At 33.6% G+C, this 16,128-nt stretch overlaps 1 protein-coding gene and 1 long non-coding RNA gene across 4 annotated transcripts; one reads left to right on the plus strand and one right to left on the minus strand.

Moving 5' to 3' along the window:
- The first annotated feature begins 8,495 nt into the window (after positions 1 to 8,495).
- On the plus strand, positions 8,496 to 11,797 carry LOC111919164 (uncharacterized). The gene is made up of 4 exons (XM_042900004.2): positions 8,496 to 8,737; positions 10,304 to 10,377; positions 10,488 to 10,560; positions 11,090 to 11,797. Exons 2-4 carry the CDS (start codon positions 10,315 to 10,317, stop codon positions 11,566 to 11,568), a joined length of 615 nt encoding a protein of 204 aa, XP_042755938.1. The 5' UTR covers positions 8,496 to 8,737; positions 10,304 to 10,314; the 3' UTR covers positions 11,569 to 11,797.
- A 75-nt stretch (positions 11,798 to 11,872) lies between these two features.
- On the minus strand, positions 11,873 to 14,237 carry LOC128132579 (uncharacterized). 3 transcript variants are annotated; one of them, XR_008230660.1, is made up of 3 exons: positions 13,633 to 14,237; positions 12,866 to 13,560; positions 11,873 to 12,128 (listed from the first exon to the last, which is right to left on the minus strand). It is a non-coding gene; the product is annotated as an uncharacterized LOC128132579 (long non-coding RNA). The 3 variants fall into 3 exon arrangements; XR_008230659.1 differs by having other exon boundaries at positions 12,866 to 13,293; positions 13,404 to 14,237; XR_008230658.1 differs by having other exon boundaries at positions 12,866 to 14,237.
- Positions 14,238 to 16,128: the final 1,891 nt, after the last annotated feature.

Here is a 16,128-nt window from a genome sequence, read left to right on the forward strand (position 1 = left end):
AACTTAATAAATTTAATAAATTAAGTATAATATGTTAAAAGTTAAAGTTATAACATTATAAGTAGAAGTAAAAATATTATTTTAATATTGAAATTTAGTTTATTTATCGTTACACTTTAGGTTTGATATTTATTTAACTTTATTAACCAAATTATAATCATTATTAGAAAGACATTACAATTTATCACTTTTAATTATTTAGAAAATATTTTTTTGGGTTGTTTAAATTAAACTAAAATTTATATTTAAGTTGACCATGTAATATGATATATAAATTACTAATTTAAGTATTTTATACAAACTGTTCAAAATTTATAGCTTGAAAATGATAATGGTTTACATCCAACAATATATTAAAATTAATAAATTAAGTATAATATGTTAAAAGTTAAAAAACATAACTTTATTTGTAGAATTAAGATATTTTTTAATATTGAAATTTAGTTTATATATGATTACATTTTAGGTTTAATATTTATTTTACCTTATTAATCAACTTATAATGATTATTAGAAAGAATTGAAAAGTCATGGAAGTTTCAAATGAATGTGGTGAAAGAAAAAATGCATGAAATTTTTAAATGAATATGATGAAAGGAAAAATGTTTCGTTTATTTTATATATATATATATATATATATATATATATATATATATATATATATATATATATATATATATATATATATATATATATTTGATGGTGGGTTCAAGAAATCATAACAGTTTAGGATAGGAAAATTTATAATGAAAAAGGTGATTGAAATAAATGTGTGGTGATCACCATGAGAAAAAGGTGGAGTGAAGTCAGGTGGAGTGAAGTCATAGGAGTGTGCAACGAACCAAAAAAATGATGATGAAGACGTCAATGTCACTAAAGATGGAAAAGAAATAGAAGTTGAGGAGGATGAGAGATGAGATGGTGAGGAGATACATCTATGTATGGTCTATTATTTTTTTTAAATATATAAAAATTAAATACATAAATAAGAAATTAATTAAAAAATAAATTAATAAGCGCACAATAGTCTTTTTATGTAAGATAGGGACCAAACGCACAACAAAAATAAACAATAGAGATCATCCGAGTTAAAAATAAATAAATTAGGGACCAAATACACAAATTCCCCAAACCACAGGGACCATTCATGTAATTTACTCTTACTTTTAGTTTTGTTCATATCTGGCTAATTATTATTTTTTTTGTACACATCTAGGTAACAAACTTGTTGAAAGTGTTCACATATGACCATTTTGACCTGCTGTAGCGGGATGAAACCTGCTACAGCAGGTCATAATGGTCATATTTGAACACTTACAACAAATTTGTTACCTATATGTGTATAAAACAATAGTTACCTAGATGTAAACAAACCAAAAAGTTAATTACCTTAATAAGTCATATTCCTTTTTTTATTCTTCATAAACAATAGTATAAAAATTTATCTATTTTTTAATCGATGATTGTTCTAATTTGTTAATTTCCATTCTATTGTTAGAATCGTGTTTTGTCGTTTTATAATGGAATATAATGGAAATTGGAATATAATCCATATTTTATTAATTAATAAAATATGGTGAGAGCAAATGAAGTTTGTCAATGGTTTTATTTATTGTAATTTTGGTCGTTTATCTTGTGTACATGGCTTAAGCCTTCCATGGTAGGGACTAAGTGCATGGATATAAATGATAAAATAATGGCAATGAAATCTTACACTCTACCTGAGGAAGTGTTGGATCCCTTCATTCTGTAACTATGAGTTATCCTCCCTAAGTTTGCAGAAATAAGTATACCACACAAAAATCCTTAAGAATTTTCTGTAATTCAACTGTAGATATGAATAAAAAGACAAAATTGCAAAAATGGTCCCTGTGGTATGCAAAATTTTGGGGTTTTAGTCCAAACAGTGACTTTTTTGGATTCGTGGTCCTTTTGGAGTGGTTTGTATGTGAAAATGGTCCCTCCGAAAATTGAAATGACTATAATACCCTTGGGGTATTTATTTTTCATTTTTCTTTCATTATTCTTAAAATTTAATATTTATTTATTTATTTTAGCAATTAAAAAAATAAAAAGAGCCCACCTCTCTCTCTCTCTCTCTCTCTCTCTCTCTCTCTCTCTCTCTCTCTCTCTCTCTCTCTCTCAAACTCAAGCAGAAAACAGAGGCTGTTACCCTCTGTTCCAGCCATGTTTCTTTCTTCTTTCTCGATGACAAGCAAGCCAAACAATTACCGATACATGGTTTTGCTACCTTCCTCCTCTTTTTTCACTTCTCTGGACTTGGAGGAATCGTCTTCACCACCGATCATCCATATCGTCGGCATCCAAACCCACCGGATTTCTATAGGTAAAAAAACACCAGTTCTTACCAACATCCTCGTCTCCTTCCCCTCTCTCTCATATAATATATTTATGGAGGTAAAATCGCATAGAACATTGGCACACAAATCACCGGGAATGGGAGAATGGAGGTTTGATTTTGGGTAACTGCATCGAGAAATTAATCACTTTGGTAACCAGGGTAAAGAACATGGAAGAAGATGGATACTCCCTTCATCATCATCGACCATCGATCACATGCTTCTGCTCTAAGGTATCTTCTCCACTTTTAGGATTTCAGACACCTAATCTTTCTCATCGTTTCCCATCTAATCATCCTCAATCCAAGGGTTTTTGGAAGAAGCTGGATAACCCCCTCTTATCATAAACATCGATCACAAACCACTCATTCGCAAACTCCTATCGATCCGGATCCACTTTTCTGAATCCCTACATAAACATCAACCACCGGATTAGATCATCTAAGGAAGAATCGTTGAAGTCGATACCTTTCAGATGAACGAGAGATAGAGAAGATGAAGAATGTGGATTTTGTTTTTGGTGGGGATTTGGCGATGGCTGATCGGAAGAAAAAGAGGCACGAAATCGATAGCAAACAAGCAACCCTCTTCAATGATTGATTGGTTTGAGGAAGGAGATGAGCGATGCAGAAAGGCTGCTCGCGCAGTTCCTAATCCATTGTTTCTTCTGCCTCGGAAGTGATATGCGAGGGTGAAGGGTTAGACGGGGGCTGCAGCGGATCTCGGTGGTGTTTACTCAATCGAAAGAAGAAGAAAATGGGTCTTCGATTCCTTGATTGACCAAAGGGAAGAAGATGAGCAGAAGCAACCATTTCAAAAAGATGGATCAATAAGCAGAGGTAGAGATGTATAGCTGATCTCTGGGGAGTCCTCGTGATTTCCTTTCTCGTCTTCAGCAGTAGAACACAAAGAAAGAGTTGGTGTTCGTCAGGAAGAAGGGGAAAAACGAGAGAGAGAGAGAGAGAGAGAGATAGAGAGAGAGAGAGGTGGGCCCTTTTTATTTTTTTAATTGCTAAAATAAATAAATAAATATTAAATTTTAAGAATAATGAAAGAAAAATGAAAAATAAATACCCCAAGGGTATTATAGTCATTTCAATTTTCGGAGGGACCATTTTCACATACAAACCACTCCAAAAGGACCACGAATCAAAAAAAGTCACTGTTTGGACTTGTTTCCTGAAAAAATGCAAACCACAGGGACTATTTTTGCAGTTTTGTCGAATAAAAAGTGCTTGGAGGAACTGATTTAAAATATTAACTAAATATGCATGGGACAAAAAAGACCATGGGATAGGTTAACCTCAATTTCATCATATTTAGATTTCATATATTATCATTTAAGCTTGTAATTAAATTTTTAATGCTTATTATGTGATTAAAAACGAAGTTTGATGGTTGACTATTATTTTCCGTTCTGTCAGCACTCTTTGTTTCCGAAATCAAGGCTGTAAATTTGTAATCTCAACTTTGGATATGTTTAAAAGAATGCACAATTTTGAGAGAGGTAAGTGTTGGACTAGGTTATTGACATTAAGATTGGTTAAAGGAGATGAAGAAAATGAAGATGCATGTATCACATGGTGATTCTTTCTTTCTTAATATACAATGATAATTAAAATTCAAATGCAGTTAAGTTTTTGTGTCGTAAGGAAGAATCAGTATGGAAATATTAGTGACGACATGTCGCCACTAAAGACAATAACATTGATTTCTAATAGTATTAGCAACGACATATATCGCCTTTGTTTCCTTTAAATCTTGTAGTATCTACTAATGACATATTTCTTGTAAAGAAACAATAAAAAAAATTTATTTGATTCAACGTCATAACATATAAAAAATCAAATAAAGAATAATATGAAGTATTTTAACATCGCTCGTTAAAGTGGAATTTGTCGATCTTTTACGTCTTTAAAGTCCTATACAATCGTCTTTAAAGTAATATTTTCTGCAAGCTCCCTTTCGAAGTACAAAACCAACAAGTCGTTTAAAAATTCATCTTCCATTTTATTTCGTAGCCTTGTTTTAACAAGACTCATTGCTGAAAATGATATCTTTGTTGTAGCAGTGGAAACTGGAAGAGTCAGTATACGACTAACTACTCGATAAATCAAGTAAAAATTAGTTGCTCTTCTAGTCTTTATCAACCATGGACATAATTCTGAAATAGATGTCAATTGTTTATAATTAATCTTCACGTTGAATGACATCCGCCTCGTAATGTTGGAGTTGCATCTTCAAAAGATTTTTCTCAGTTTCATTGAAACATTTAGGATAAAACTTTTCTACTAATTGACATACATCACCACTTAGAAAAGGCTCATTAGAATTTTTAGGATCTAACATTGATGAAAGAGGAGCAATTCCATCGAGCTATCATTGAACCGGTGATCTAGTTCCATTAACTGACAGTTAATTGCTTCGATGAAAATATCCACTCGATAATGATGTTCAAGTGTATGATTGCTACACTCATTACGAGCTCGAGCCCCTCTACTAAAGTAAGAAAAAGACAAATCAGGGATATCTATGTTGCGTTCCAAACAAAATGACTTAACATGAGAGAGAAAACTATCCCATCTTTCATTTTTCATTTTTTGCAATAACAATTTAGTGGATGCAACTAGCCTTAATGCATTCAATATATCTTGATATTGTTTCTGTAAAGCTTGGCAAAGTAAATTTGTGATCTCTATTATTTCTTTCTCGAGATGTAGAACAAAAATGAATTCAAATGTTTCATAGTCTCATATGCTGAATCTACATCTCCTCTGATCGAACCGGTGCTATCCTCAATAATTTTAAGTAAAACCTCACAAATTGGACTAAACATTTTGATTAAGCTTGAAACTGATTTCAAGTGAGAACCCCATCTGGTATCTCCATCCCGTTGTAATGTACCAATCTGATTGAGGCCTCTACCAATCTCCAACTCACCAATAGATTTAAAATATGCCATTGCTCTGCTTGTGCATCTCTTAGTTGGTCGAAATGCTTGGAAGAAGCTCCAACGACATTGATAACAAAAGATAATCGAGTAAAAAACTTTTGCAATGCAATAACTCCTTGAGAAGAGGTCATTAATGCTAATTGCAGTCGATGAGCAAAGCAATGAACATAATATGCAAGCGGATAATCCTTTGAAATCAATGCTTGCAACCCTTTGAGATGACCTCGCATATTGCTTGCACCATCATACCCTTGGCCACAAATCAACTTAAAATCAATATTGTTATTTGTCAATAGGAAATATATTCTATTCTTCAAAGTTTGTGATGTAGTGTTAGGAACATGAACAAAGTCCAAAGAAACACTCCATAATAACGCCATCTTTATTTATGAATCTCAAAACAATAGACATTTGTTCTATGTTGGACTCGTCACGTGCTTCATAAACAAGTAAACAAAATTTTCCACCATCATTCTCATCATAAATCATCCGTCTCACCCTAGTAGAGATAATGTTTAAAATCTCTTTTTGAATTATTGGTGATGTGTATGATGCATGTTTAGGCGCAATGTGAAACAATTCTTTCACATCATTGTTAAAAGAACATATTGCCTCCAACATTTCAAGGAAATTTCCTTTGTTAATGGAATCTGGTCTTTCATTATAACCTCTGAATGCTATTGCTTGAAAGGCACACCAACGGACTGCGTAAATTGATGTCTTCAATCTCAATCAATTCTTCTTACGATCTTCATCTGTAAATTTCTCAATCGTATTTCGTATATCTTGAGTCTCATTTAATAAATCATCAAATGATTTTTGTGCAACATTGTGAAAAGATATACACTAAGTTCCAATATGTTGCAAAAAAGCACATTTTTCCCATCTATTTCTTCCAATTTTGAAATCCACCTATAGTAAATGTCCGTTGGCCATAGTATCCCATTCCAGAAGGTTTGTTAAAAGGGAAACATGGAAAACAAAATACAACATCTGAACTCTGTGAATATTCAAGCCATGTGAATTGCTTGAACCAAGAACATTGAAAGCTACGTTTATGATCTTCCGGTCCAGATTTTGGATATGCAGAAAGTGTTGGTTGAAAGGGACCATGATTCATATAAGCTCGTCGAGTTGTGTCTCGTTGATTGATTCGATAATCGTAAATTTGAATATGCAAACTAGGATCTCGTTCTAGTGTATTAAGATCAACATCATTCATTTCAATACAAGGTTTTTTGGATGGATTCTCGACCAGAGGAACACTATCATTAAGATAATTTGCATCTATAACAATTGGGGGTGGCTCTATCGATACTTGAGAAGATCTTTCATGTTTTATTTTTTAAAAATCTGTCAAAGGTGGCTTGTTTTTTCATTTTGGTTTACACTACATGACATAATTAATAAATAGTTAACAAATAACTAAAAAATTAATACTATAAAAAATAACATTTAACAACTTAACATATGATTATGTATAATTAATAAATAGTTAACAAATAACAATAATTTTCTAAAACCGTTTATATAATTGATTAATAAATATTCTTAAAACTTTTATGGGAAACAATTATTGGATTAATCATCTATATCTTGGGTTGTATCTTTTAGTTACAAGATGGGTGAAGGTGGTACCTATTAAAGTCAATATTTTTTTGTTGGAAAATGTTCATTGATAGATTACCTTTAAGACTTAATTTGTCCAAGGAAGGAATGAATATTCCCTCCATCTTGAGCCCTATTTGTAATACTGTTACAGAAGATGTTAATCACTTGTTCTTCTCGTTGGTTGCCCAGGCAGTGATTAATAAAACTCTAGCGTGGTGGGATTTGGATTATCATCTTTTCTATTTGATTCAAGATTTGGAGGATTGGTTCGCTAATGTGCGGATGTGTAAGAAAGCTAAAGATATCCTTGAAGGTGTTTTTTTTCGTGGTGGTATATTTGGTCTTTTAGAAATAAGATCATTTTAATTTGGTAAAGATGAGCCTAAAAAGAGTCTTATTTTTGATGATATTGTCTCTCAGTCTTATTTTTGGTGTTCTAATAGGTCTAAGTTACATGTTGATTGGATGGTGTGGCTCAAAAGCCTTGTTTGTGCCTTCTTGTAATGTTTTTGTGCTTTCTTGTAATGTTTATAGACTCGTTGTGTTTCTAACTTCTTGCCAATTTTTAGTTAATATATTTCTGTGGTTCAAAAAAAATTGTATCTTATTAAGTCTTTGACAACTCATTATATCTCTCTTATTAACTTTAAAACAATAAATATTCTAATTCCTATAACTATTTGTTGTAACTTTAAACATTATCATATATTATAGAGAGAGAAACACAAAGAAGGAGAGAGAAGTTGAGAACCAAGGAGCTTACAGATCTGGACTGACTGATAGAAGAAATTGGAGAGGCGCTCATGTTCGCTGTTGGTCGGAGATCGATCTGTCTCGATGACTGGAGACACAAGTCGGAAAGGGCGGACAAATATATAGAGTGGTAAGCTTTCCGACAGCAGCGGCTGCTGCTATTGCAGTGATTTGTGGTTGGAAAACACAGAAGATAGAAAAGTAGTTATTGGTTTTTTTATTAGAATTATTATTGTTTTTTTTTTCTAGCAAAATTTGGGTTCTGTTAGAAGTGTTTTACATGCATCATAACTGATTTCTTGATTATGCAAAGTTAATTGTTTTTTAAAATAATATATATATATATATATATATATATATATATATATATATATATATATATATATTAATTAGTATAACAAAATGTAGTGCCCAAGAAGTTCACTACACAAATAAATGTATTATTATATATGTAATATAGGTATTAGATTGCAAAAAATAGGGGGTGGGGGGCCATGGCCCGTGGCCCTTTCATAGCTTCGCCGTTGCATGTGTAAAAAAAAGAAGATATCCAAACGTAAACATTTCCAATAAGTTAATTAATCGTAACAAGTTAATTTCTGTACTTTATGTCAACATAATATAAAAATTATTATAGTTAATAACAATAAAAACATTATATATATGCAACGCGTGTAAGTTCGCCTAGTAAGGAGCTAAAAGGAGTAGTGTAAAACTTGGGATGCAAAGAGTTTTATTTCTGGGACCAAAACGGTCGTTATGGAAAACTATATGAGCTAAACTGTAAAATCGGAAAACAACCCATATTCATTGTCGGGAGCATGTAATGGGGTTTTTTTCTTGCTGCCTACTCGTCCTAATTAATACCTATATAAGCCTTTATTTAACCCTAATCCTCCCCTATTGTGATACTTGCGAAGTAATTGAACCACCGTTCGAGAGAGATAGAAAGAGAGCGACGGGAAGAAAGGGAGACGAGGAGAACCATTGCCGAATTTTACTGCCGGAGTTATAAGAAGAGGAGGAAGACGGTGGAGACTATTTTATACGATTCTTCTGTTGTAAGTATTCATCTCCCTCTTCATCTTCTTTTCCTTCTCTTTCTACCACAGAACACCATCTTGCACCATTACCACCGGTGTGTGCCACTCCTACCACCACAGACCACCGTGCAAGGATGGATGTGTGTTGTGATTTATTCAGCCCCTTTGATCATCGATGTTGTTGTATTGTGCGTACGTGTTGTATTAAAAATGATCACCACCTCATCCCCGCCGGTGTTCCTCCCAGGCTTACCACAGGCCACCGTGCAAGGGTGGCTGTAGGGTGTGTTGTTGCAACCTGTTAAGGGTAAGGGTTAAGGTTGTCAAGAGATATTTCTTTTTAAAAGCCTTTTTATAGCATTAAACTTTTCTTGGTGGTTTAACCACCATGTCACCACCGTGGACCACCAAAACATCACCACCGAACCACCATGAGGTGGATGGTTCTGATTATTCCTTATTCCAGCCTTAATGATTAGATTTAGGGCTTAATGGGTTAAGTTGCACACTTAACCCTACGTGATAGTTATGATTTTATGTAAGAAAAGTCCTTAATTTTAAGCCCTCATTTAGCCAAGCTCTTAATCCATTAAGCTACTCTGGTTAGGCTATAAAAGTACCCACTTAGGAGAAAAGGCTACAATGATTATTATGCAACATGAAACGTTCGGTGAATGAACTCAAACAATAACTACTAATGTATCAAACACTTCTTTGGTTCTGGAATTTTTTGGAGCATAAGGGTATTTTGGAATATGCTTTGGGAAACTTTCTTACTGATAAATATATATAATATTGGAATATGCTTATATAAAAGTATCAACTTCGTGAGAAAATATATCTAGCTTATTCCAACTCATAAATCTAATATAACATTGGAATGTTTTGTGAAACTTATTTTTTTAAAAGTAGGTTTGTATTATAATTTAATGCTTTGAGATTTTTAAATTTTTTTTTTTTTTTTAAATTCGAATATGGTTGAAGTGATTTTAGGAGGTTTTGGAGCATTAGGGTATTTTGGTCCAAAATAAAAAGGAAAGTATTTTTGAGAAATTTTTTTATTTCAATAAATGAGTATCATGGAAGTTTTTTTTTTTTTTTTTTTGAAATTTGAACTCTTACATTGCTGGTGTGCATGTTGTGTTCATGTATGTTTGGTCCTTTATAAAAATTTGATAGTTTTTGGAATTTTTTTTTAAATAAAAGAGTGTAACAAAGATGATTCCTTTTATTTTTTTTCCTAACTATACTTTTTAAAACTTTTTTTTTCATTAAAAGAGTAACAGTACCGATTTCTTTTTTCGAAAAGTTTTTTTTTTAAAATTTTTAATTTGATCTCTTAGGTTGCTGATGTACATGTGTTGTGCGTGTAATATATGCATGTAATGTTTTGTATTTTTGGTCTTATTTTAGCTTTATACTTTGATAATCTTCATATTTCACCAATGTATTTCGATTTGCTAAGTTGCCTACCCGTATAATACATGAATTTCTAACCTAGTAAATAAATAAAAAAGATAGGGTGTTATCATCCAAAATATATTAATACACACATATCATCTTTCCCATCTTTTGCTTCCACAGTTCTAAAAGGTATGGTGTTCCTATCGTCCATGGCATCCAAGAAGTCCAAAAGTGAAGAATATCCTGCATTTACGGTTGGTTCCTTCTAAAATATATATCGAAAGTGCCTCTGTGTGTGTAAAGCCACCCATATATTATATATATGATCATGAAATCTGTTTTGTTCCTATTATTGCATATGCAGAACTTCACCATTAAAGTGGACGTTGAAGGTTCCTGGGCCAAGACAGTCAAAAAGGTATTGAACAGTGTTCAAGGTATGTACGATGTAAAGCCACCCATATATTCCAAACCATTCAAAAAACTCCAATCATGTTTTGTCTGTTCAAAAAAACCCAACGAACTTAACCTTTTGTCTAAAAAGTCCAACAAAGTTCTAAACCGTTCAGAAAATTCCAATTTTGTTTTGTTTAAGTTCGTTGGGTTTTTTTTTTAACAGTCAAAACATGATTGGAGTTTTTTTAAACGTTTTGGAAACTTTGTTGGCCTAACAAGTCATTTTATCGATACAGTAATAAGCCACGTCATCTGTTTCTCTTATTTGACTTTCAGGAAAGTGTAACTTAGTTGGGCTTTTTAGACAAAATGTTAAGTTTGTTGGGTTTTTTTGAACAGACAAAACATGATTGAGGTTTTTTGAACGGTTTGGAAACGTCGTTGGGCTTTCAAGTCATTTTCCCTTTTCTACTCATTCATTCTAGAACACAATTAGTTATTAATTAATTAATCATGTTTTTCTCCTTAAAGATTGTCGATTGATAGTTTGTTGTTGTTGGTGAAATTAAGGTGTAACTAATTTCAGAATGGAGAACAACGGGAACGTTAACATTTCAGGATACATCGATCCAATCTTACTTCTGAAATGTCTGGAGAAAGCAGGAAAAACAGCAGAGATAGTACATTGGCAATATGGAGAATGCTCAAGGAACCTGTTTGAGAAGCCAAAATTGCCTTCGCCCTCGGTTAATAACAACAACTTATATCTACCAGGTTACGAAGGCTATAATAACAATGGTTATTATGGTTATAATTATAATAACGGGTATGGGTATGGGTATGGGTATCCCCCTAATTACAGGAGGAGCAACTATGTCTTCAACCATCTAGAATGTTCAGGGAATGCTTCTGACTGTTCTGGACATCATATGCGAAACCCAAACACTCCCAATAAATCGTCATCATCTTCTTCTTCGTCTAAAACTCAGTTCCAAAAGCCTGCGTCTGGTCACATTGGCAACCATCCTACATGCTGCAGTTTGATGTGAAGAATTTCTTGAAAATATGTTTTTGTGTACTTAATGTTTGAATGTGACTATGGTTTGGTGTGGTGTAGCGGGGTTATATTTTTTTACCCAAATTTTCATTTTCAACTTTTGACAACAGGAGGAAATATTTTAAGGTGGATGTTTGCAAATTGGTTTTTAAGGTAAACGACCAGTGAGTATTTGTTGTCTTGGAATATATTTTGGGGATGTTGCCAAGCTTTGTGAGGTGAATGCTTCTTTTTGTCCGGATTCTTTAGAAGGAATAATGTGATCAAGAACTTCATATGTATATGATAACCAAAAATGAGAGATTAATCCATTTTCTTTATTTCTTCACTTTAAAACATAAAAATATTTAACAGCCTTCATGATAATATACAATAAAATAAGAAGAAACACCCACCAAAAAGCATGTCAATTACTTTGTCCACCTGTGTTTTGCCTTCAACACCCGCCTAAAAGCTCCTCTCTATGAAGAACCTCTTTTGTGTTTAACATGTTATCAATAGCATTCGAGCCACAGATAGAATTGATTCCAATTTAATTTGTTGCTGGGATACCTAATAATCAGATATTATAACAGAATGCAATGATAAAATAAACTTGACAGAACATATATAAATATATCAAAATACTTAAAAAAAATAGTTAATAAAGATATAATGGTAATATAAGAAATTATAAAAATATGAAATACTTTAATAAAAAATATTTGATACAGAAAATGATGAGAGATTCGTTAAGATTTGGTAAAATAAATAAATGTGACTTGGCAAACTCTAAGTTTTAGAAAATACAATGATATAGTAATACGCAGGCAAGGCAAGTTATTAATAGGGATATTTGAGTATTATAAGACACTTAAAACAATTTAGCAAATTCTGCATTAAGTCCAAATAATAAACACATATATAATTTACCAAATCAACTCAAATATTTATTTGTCGGTTCCAAAAAAATAAATAAATAAATAAATGAAGTATTTTCCCATTAAGTTCATTAAGTCGGAAATAAATACCTTTTATTGGATCCATTTATTCCACAATCACAGAGCCTAATGTCTTAACATGTTCAAATTCTACTCACTTTTTAGAGGGACAACAATGAAAGCGCATCAGTATGCTAGCGTTCCTAATTCCAAGTCTACTCAATCAAGTTTACCTTTTCAAATCTTAAAGTTCCCACTGTTTCCTACAAGATTTGTCACCTACCTTTTAAATCATGAGAGTCATTATCACAGTTTATGTATATACTAAATGGCATTAAAAAAAACAAATCTTGAATTGTTGATACTAACCTTAAAAGCTTTTAGGACACCATTATGACATAAGAATCTTGGTTTCCTATCAGCCGGCTTCAAGATTTGAAAAGGATACATCGCAAGTCATCACCAGCCTAGCTGGTTGTGATGCATCTTGGGTTATAGGCCTCAGTGGGTGAGGTCAAGAGTTCGATTCTTGGCTGAACACATTTGGGGGAATTTCTCTGGATTGGCGTGGGTTCGATTCTTCGTTCCCTTTGGTGGTGAGTGGTGCCCCTCTTGGCCCGCCAGGCATTTCTGATCCATCAGATCGGGTTACCCTCTATCTATTTGCCGGTTAAAAAAAAGGACCCATCAAACTTTCATCAATACTCATCATCAGACCCACATTATCAAATTCACCACAATAATTTGCGGCAGAAAAAATAGTCACAAGCTCCCTATCTGCAAAAACTCATACCCATCTTCCATAACGTACCCAAAAACCAACATAACGTTAGAATCAATAATTACAAATCAATTAGAACTCTAAAAAAACGAATTAAGAAACATGAGAAAACATTGAAATCGTCACCTGATGTGCAGTGTTGATGATACCTGAAAAGAAAAACATGAAATCGCCCAAACCCCCCAAAAGGATTTTGTTCCAGAAAGCCGTTCAGACAAAGATTAATATCACGAAGAAAGAGAGGAAAAGGATGGCCCAGGAAAGGGAATCCGGGAGTAGATTACTGAAGAGGAAAGACGGGTTAAAATGTATACCAATGGGGCGTGATAGAATGAAAGAGTACAAAGCTGCAAACCTAAAGGAATTGAATCCAGTCGTGTTGGATAATCCTCAAGTTTTGGTGGAAAAAAACGAAGGTGATGGCAGCGAAGATGAAATTGATGAAGGTGAATAAGTTAATTTTTTCTAACTTATTTTTCAAGTCGTTGGAAAATAAGTCAGAAAAAAATAAGCTTATAAAAATAAGCTCGAAAAATAAGCCAATAATAAGCTTTACCAAACACCCTCTGAATAGAAACGTAAGTAACATAAAATTACAAAACACAAAACAAAGAAGAAAGATACAGAAGAAGCTACCTGAAGAATACACTCGGCGAAGGGAAATTAGAGGCGAGAACGGGTACCATGAGAAGTGGTGAAGGGACTGATGGTGGCGATGGTCATGGTAGTGGTCGGTGATGACGATTGTGATGAAGGTGAAACAGTGGCGTATGTGGGTGGATAAAGGGGGGGAGAATGTGAGTGCTAGTTTTGAATCGATTTAGGAGGAGCTATAAGAGGAAGCGGTGGAAAAGAAAGGTTCGAGAAGTAGCATCTGAGAGGGTAAGGTAGAATCAGAAGAATCGAGAGATGAGACGGTGGAAACCCGACGTAAAAACATGATCGGAAGAGGTGACTCAGCGTGAAATAAATGGGCTAAGGGCTTAATCAGGGACAACAGTGTCATTTTTATTCGAAAAAACATCATAAATGGTCCCTGTGGTTTCCCTAAATCAAAAGTTTAGTCCCCGTCGTTTAGAAACGTCATAGCTAGTCCATATGCTTTCAAAACTTTTGACGATTGGTCCTTATTGCTAACTCCGTTAAGTTTTGTCTGTTAACTGAATGACATTCCCGTCATTTCACTACCACGGGGACTATTTATGATGTTTTCTCTTATTTTTTTATAAAAAATTAAATATAATTATTTAATTTAATATATAAAAGGTCTCTCTCTCATACTCATTTTGAATGAACCACTGTAAACTAGAACCATCTTTATGCTAATCTAACACATATAAACACCATATAAATTAGAACTCGAGCATAATTTAAAGCTTGCATTCCATCTCGTCTTGTTTCTGCTAGAGCTGATGACGATTTTGAAGCTTACATTCAAAATTGAAGCTTACATCATAATATCAGTTCAATGGCTTACACCCAAAATCCATTGTTGTTCACGACTTTTTTACACAAATCAACACACGTGGTCGATTCAGAGTGAAAAAAATGAGAAATTTGCCCAAATCCTTTAGCATAAAGATCTTCACGCCCACCTGGATGATTGATCGAGTGAGTAACAATTTTACTGTAACTGGGTATCGTAGTCGTTTTTATGGGGATTTTCAATGGGTTCAAGAACCCTATTTCTTCTTCTTCCTCTATATGTTATATCAAAGATCATAGATTTGCAGAGGGTTTAATTTTGAGAGAGTGAGTATGTTCATATGTTTGATTTTCTACAGGAAGAAGGAAGAAGATGGGTATGTTCGTATGTTCGTATGGGATGAGAGAGAGAGAGAGAGAGGGGTAGGTGGGTGGTGAGGATGGATTTCATATTCAGTGAGAAGTGATGGATTTCAAGGTCCGATGATGATGATCCTTGCGGAGGTTTAACAACCATTGGAAAAAATAAATGTGGTTGGGGATGAGATGGAGAATACGAGAGAGGCTAAATAGGGAGGAAATAGACGAGAGGTGATAATCGGTGGTGGTTATGGTGTTGCCGGAAAAAAAATGGAGGTGTAGGGGTTCATTTCCACAAATCTGATTTAGGCTTGCTGATAGGAAGGGATGTCGGTGGATCTGTGAGTTTTGATCAGGGTAAGGGCATGAAATCATGTACCTTGGTCGATGGCATCCGAAGATGGTGGTGGCGAAAGGTGGTGATGGCGGCTTCTGGTTGTAATAGAGATGGGGTTCAAAGTTTTTGGAGGTGAGGGAGGAAGACAAAGGTGTGTCTTTACTGTTTACGAGAGAGAGAGAGAGAGAGGGGGAAGAGAGAGAGAGAGAGAGAGAGAGAGACCTTTTATATATTAAATTCAAGGTTGTAAAAAACGTTCGACGTTAGCTAGTCGGTGGACTGGGGTTAAGCGATTAATCAGCTAGGCGGAGATTAATCGGGGACCATTAATTGCTCATTTGCTGAATTTTAAAAAATTAAATATGACTAATATCATATCAAAGTTCATAAATACCACTAATATCATAACAAAATAGATTAATATGATTGATACAATACTAATCATGCGTCAAATAGTTTCCATTGAGATAAAAATTCTTCAAAATGTTAAATTTTCATCGTTTTATACTGTTTCACTCATTATGTATGTAGGGATTAATCGCTAGGCGCCCTCTAATCGGTCGAGTAGCGCCTAGGGATTAATCGGAGATTAATCGGTACCTAGTCGGGATTTTTACAACAGTGATTAAATTAAATAATTATATTTAATTTTAAAAAAATAATAAGAGAAAACATCATAAATGGTCCCTGTGGTAGTGAAATGACGAAAATGCTATTAGTTAACGGATA

Source organism: Lactuca sativa, chromosome 3, assembly GCF_002870075.4.
Source record: "Lactuca sativa cultivar Salinas chromosome 3, Lsat_Salinas_v11, whole genome shotgun sequence".
NCBI classification, from domain to species: Eukaryota; Viridiplantae; Streptophyta; class Magnoliopsida; order Asterales; family Asteraceae; genus Lactuca; species Lactuca sativa.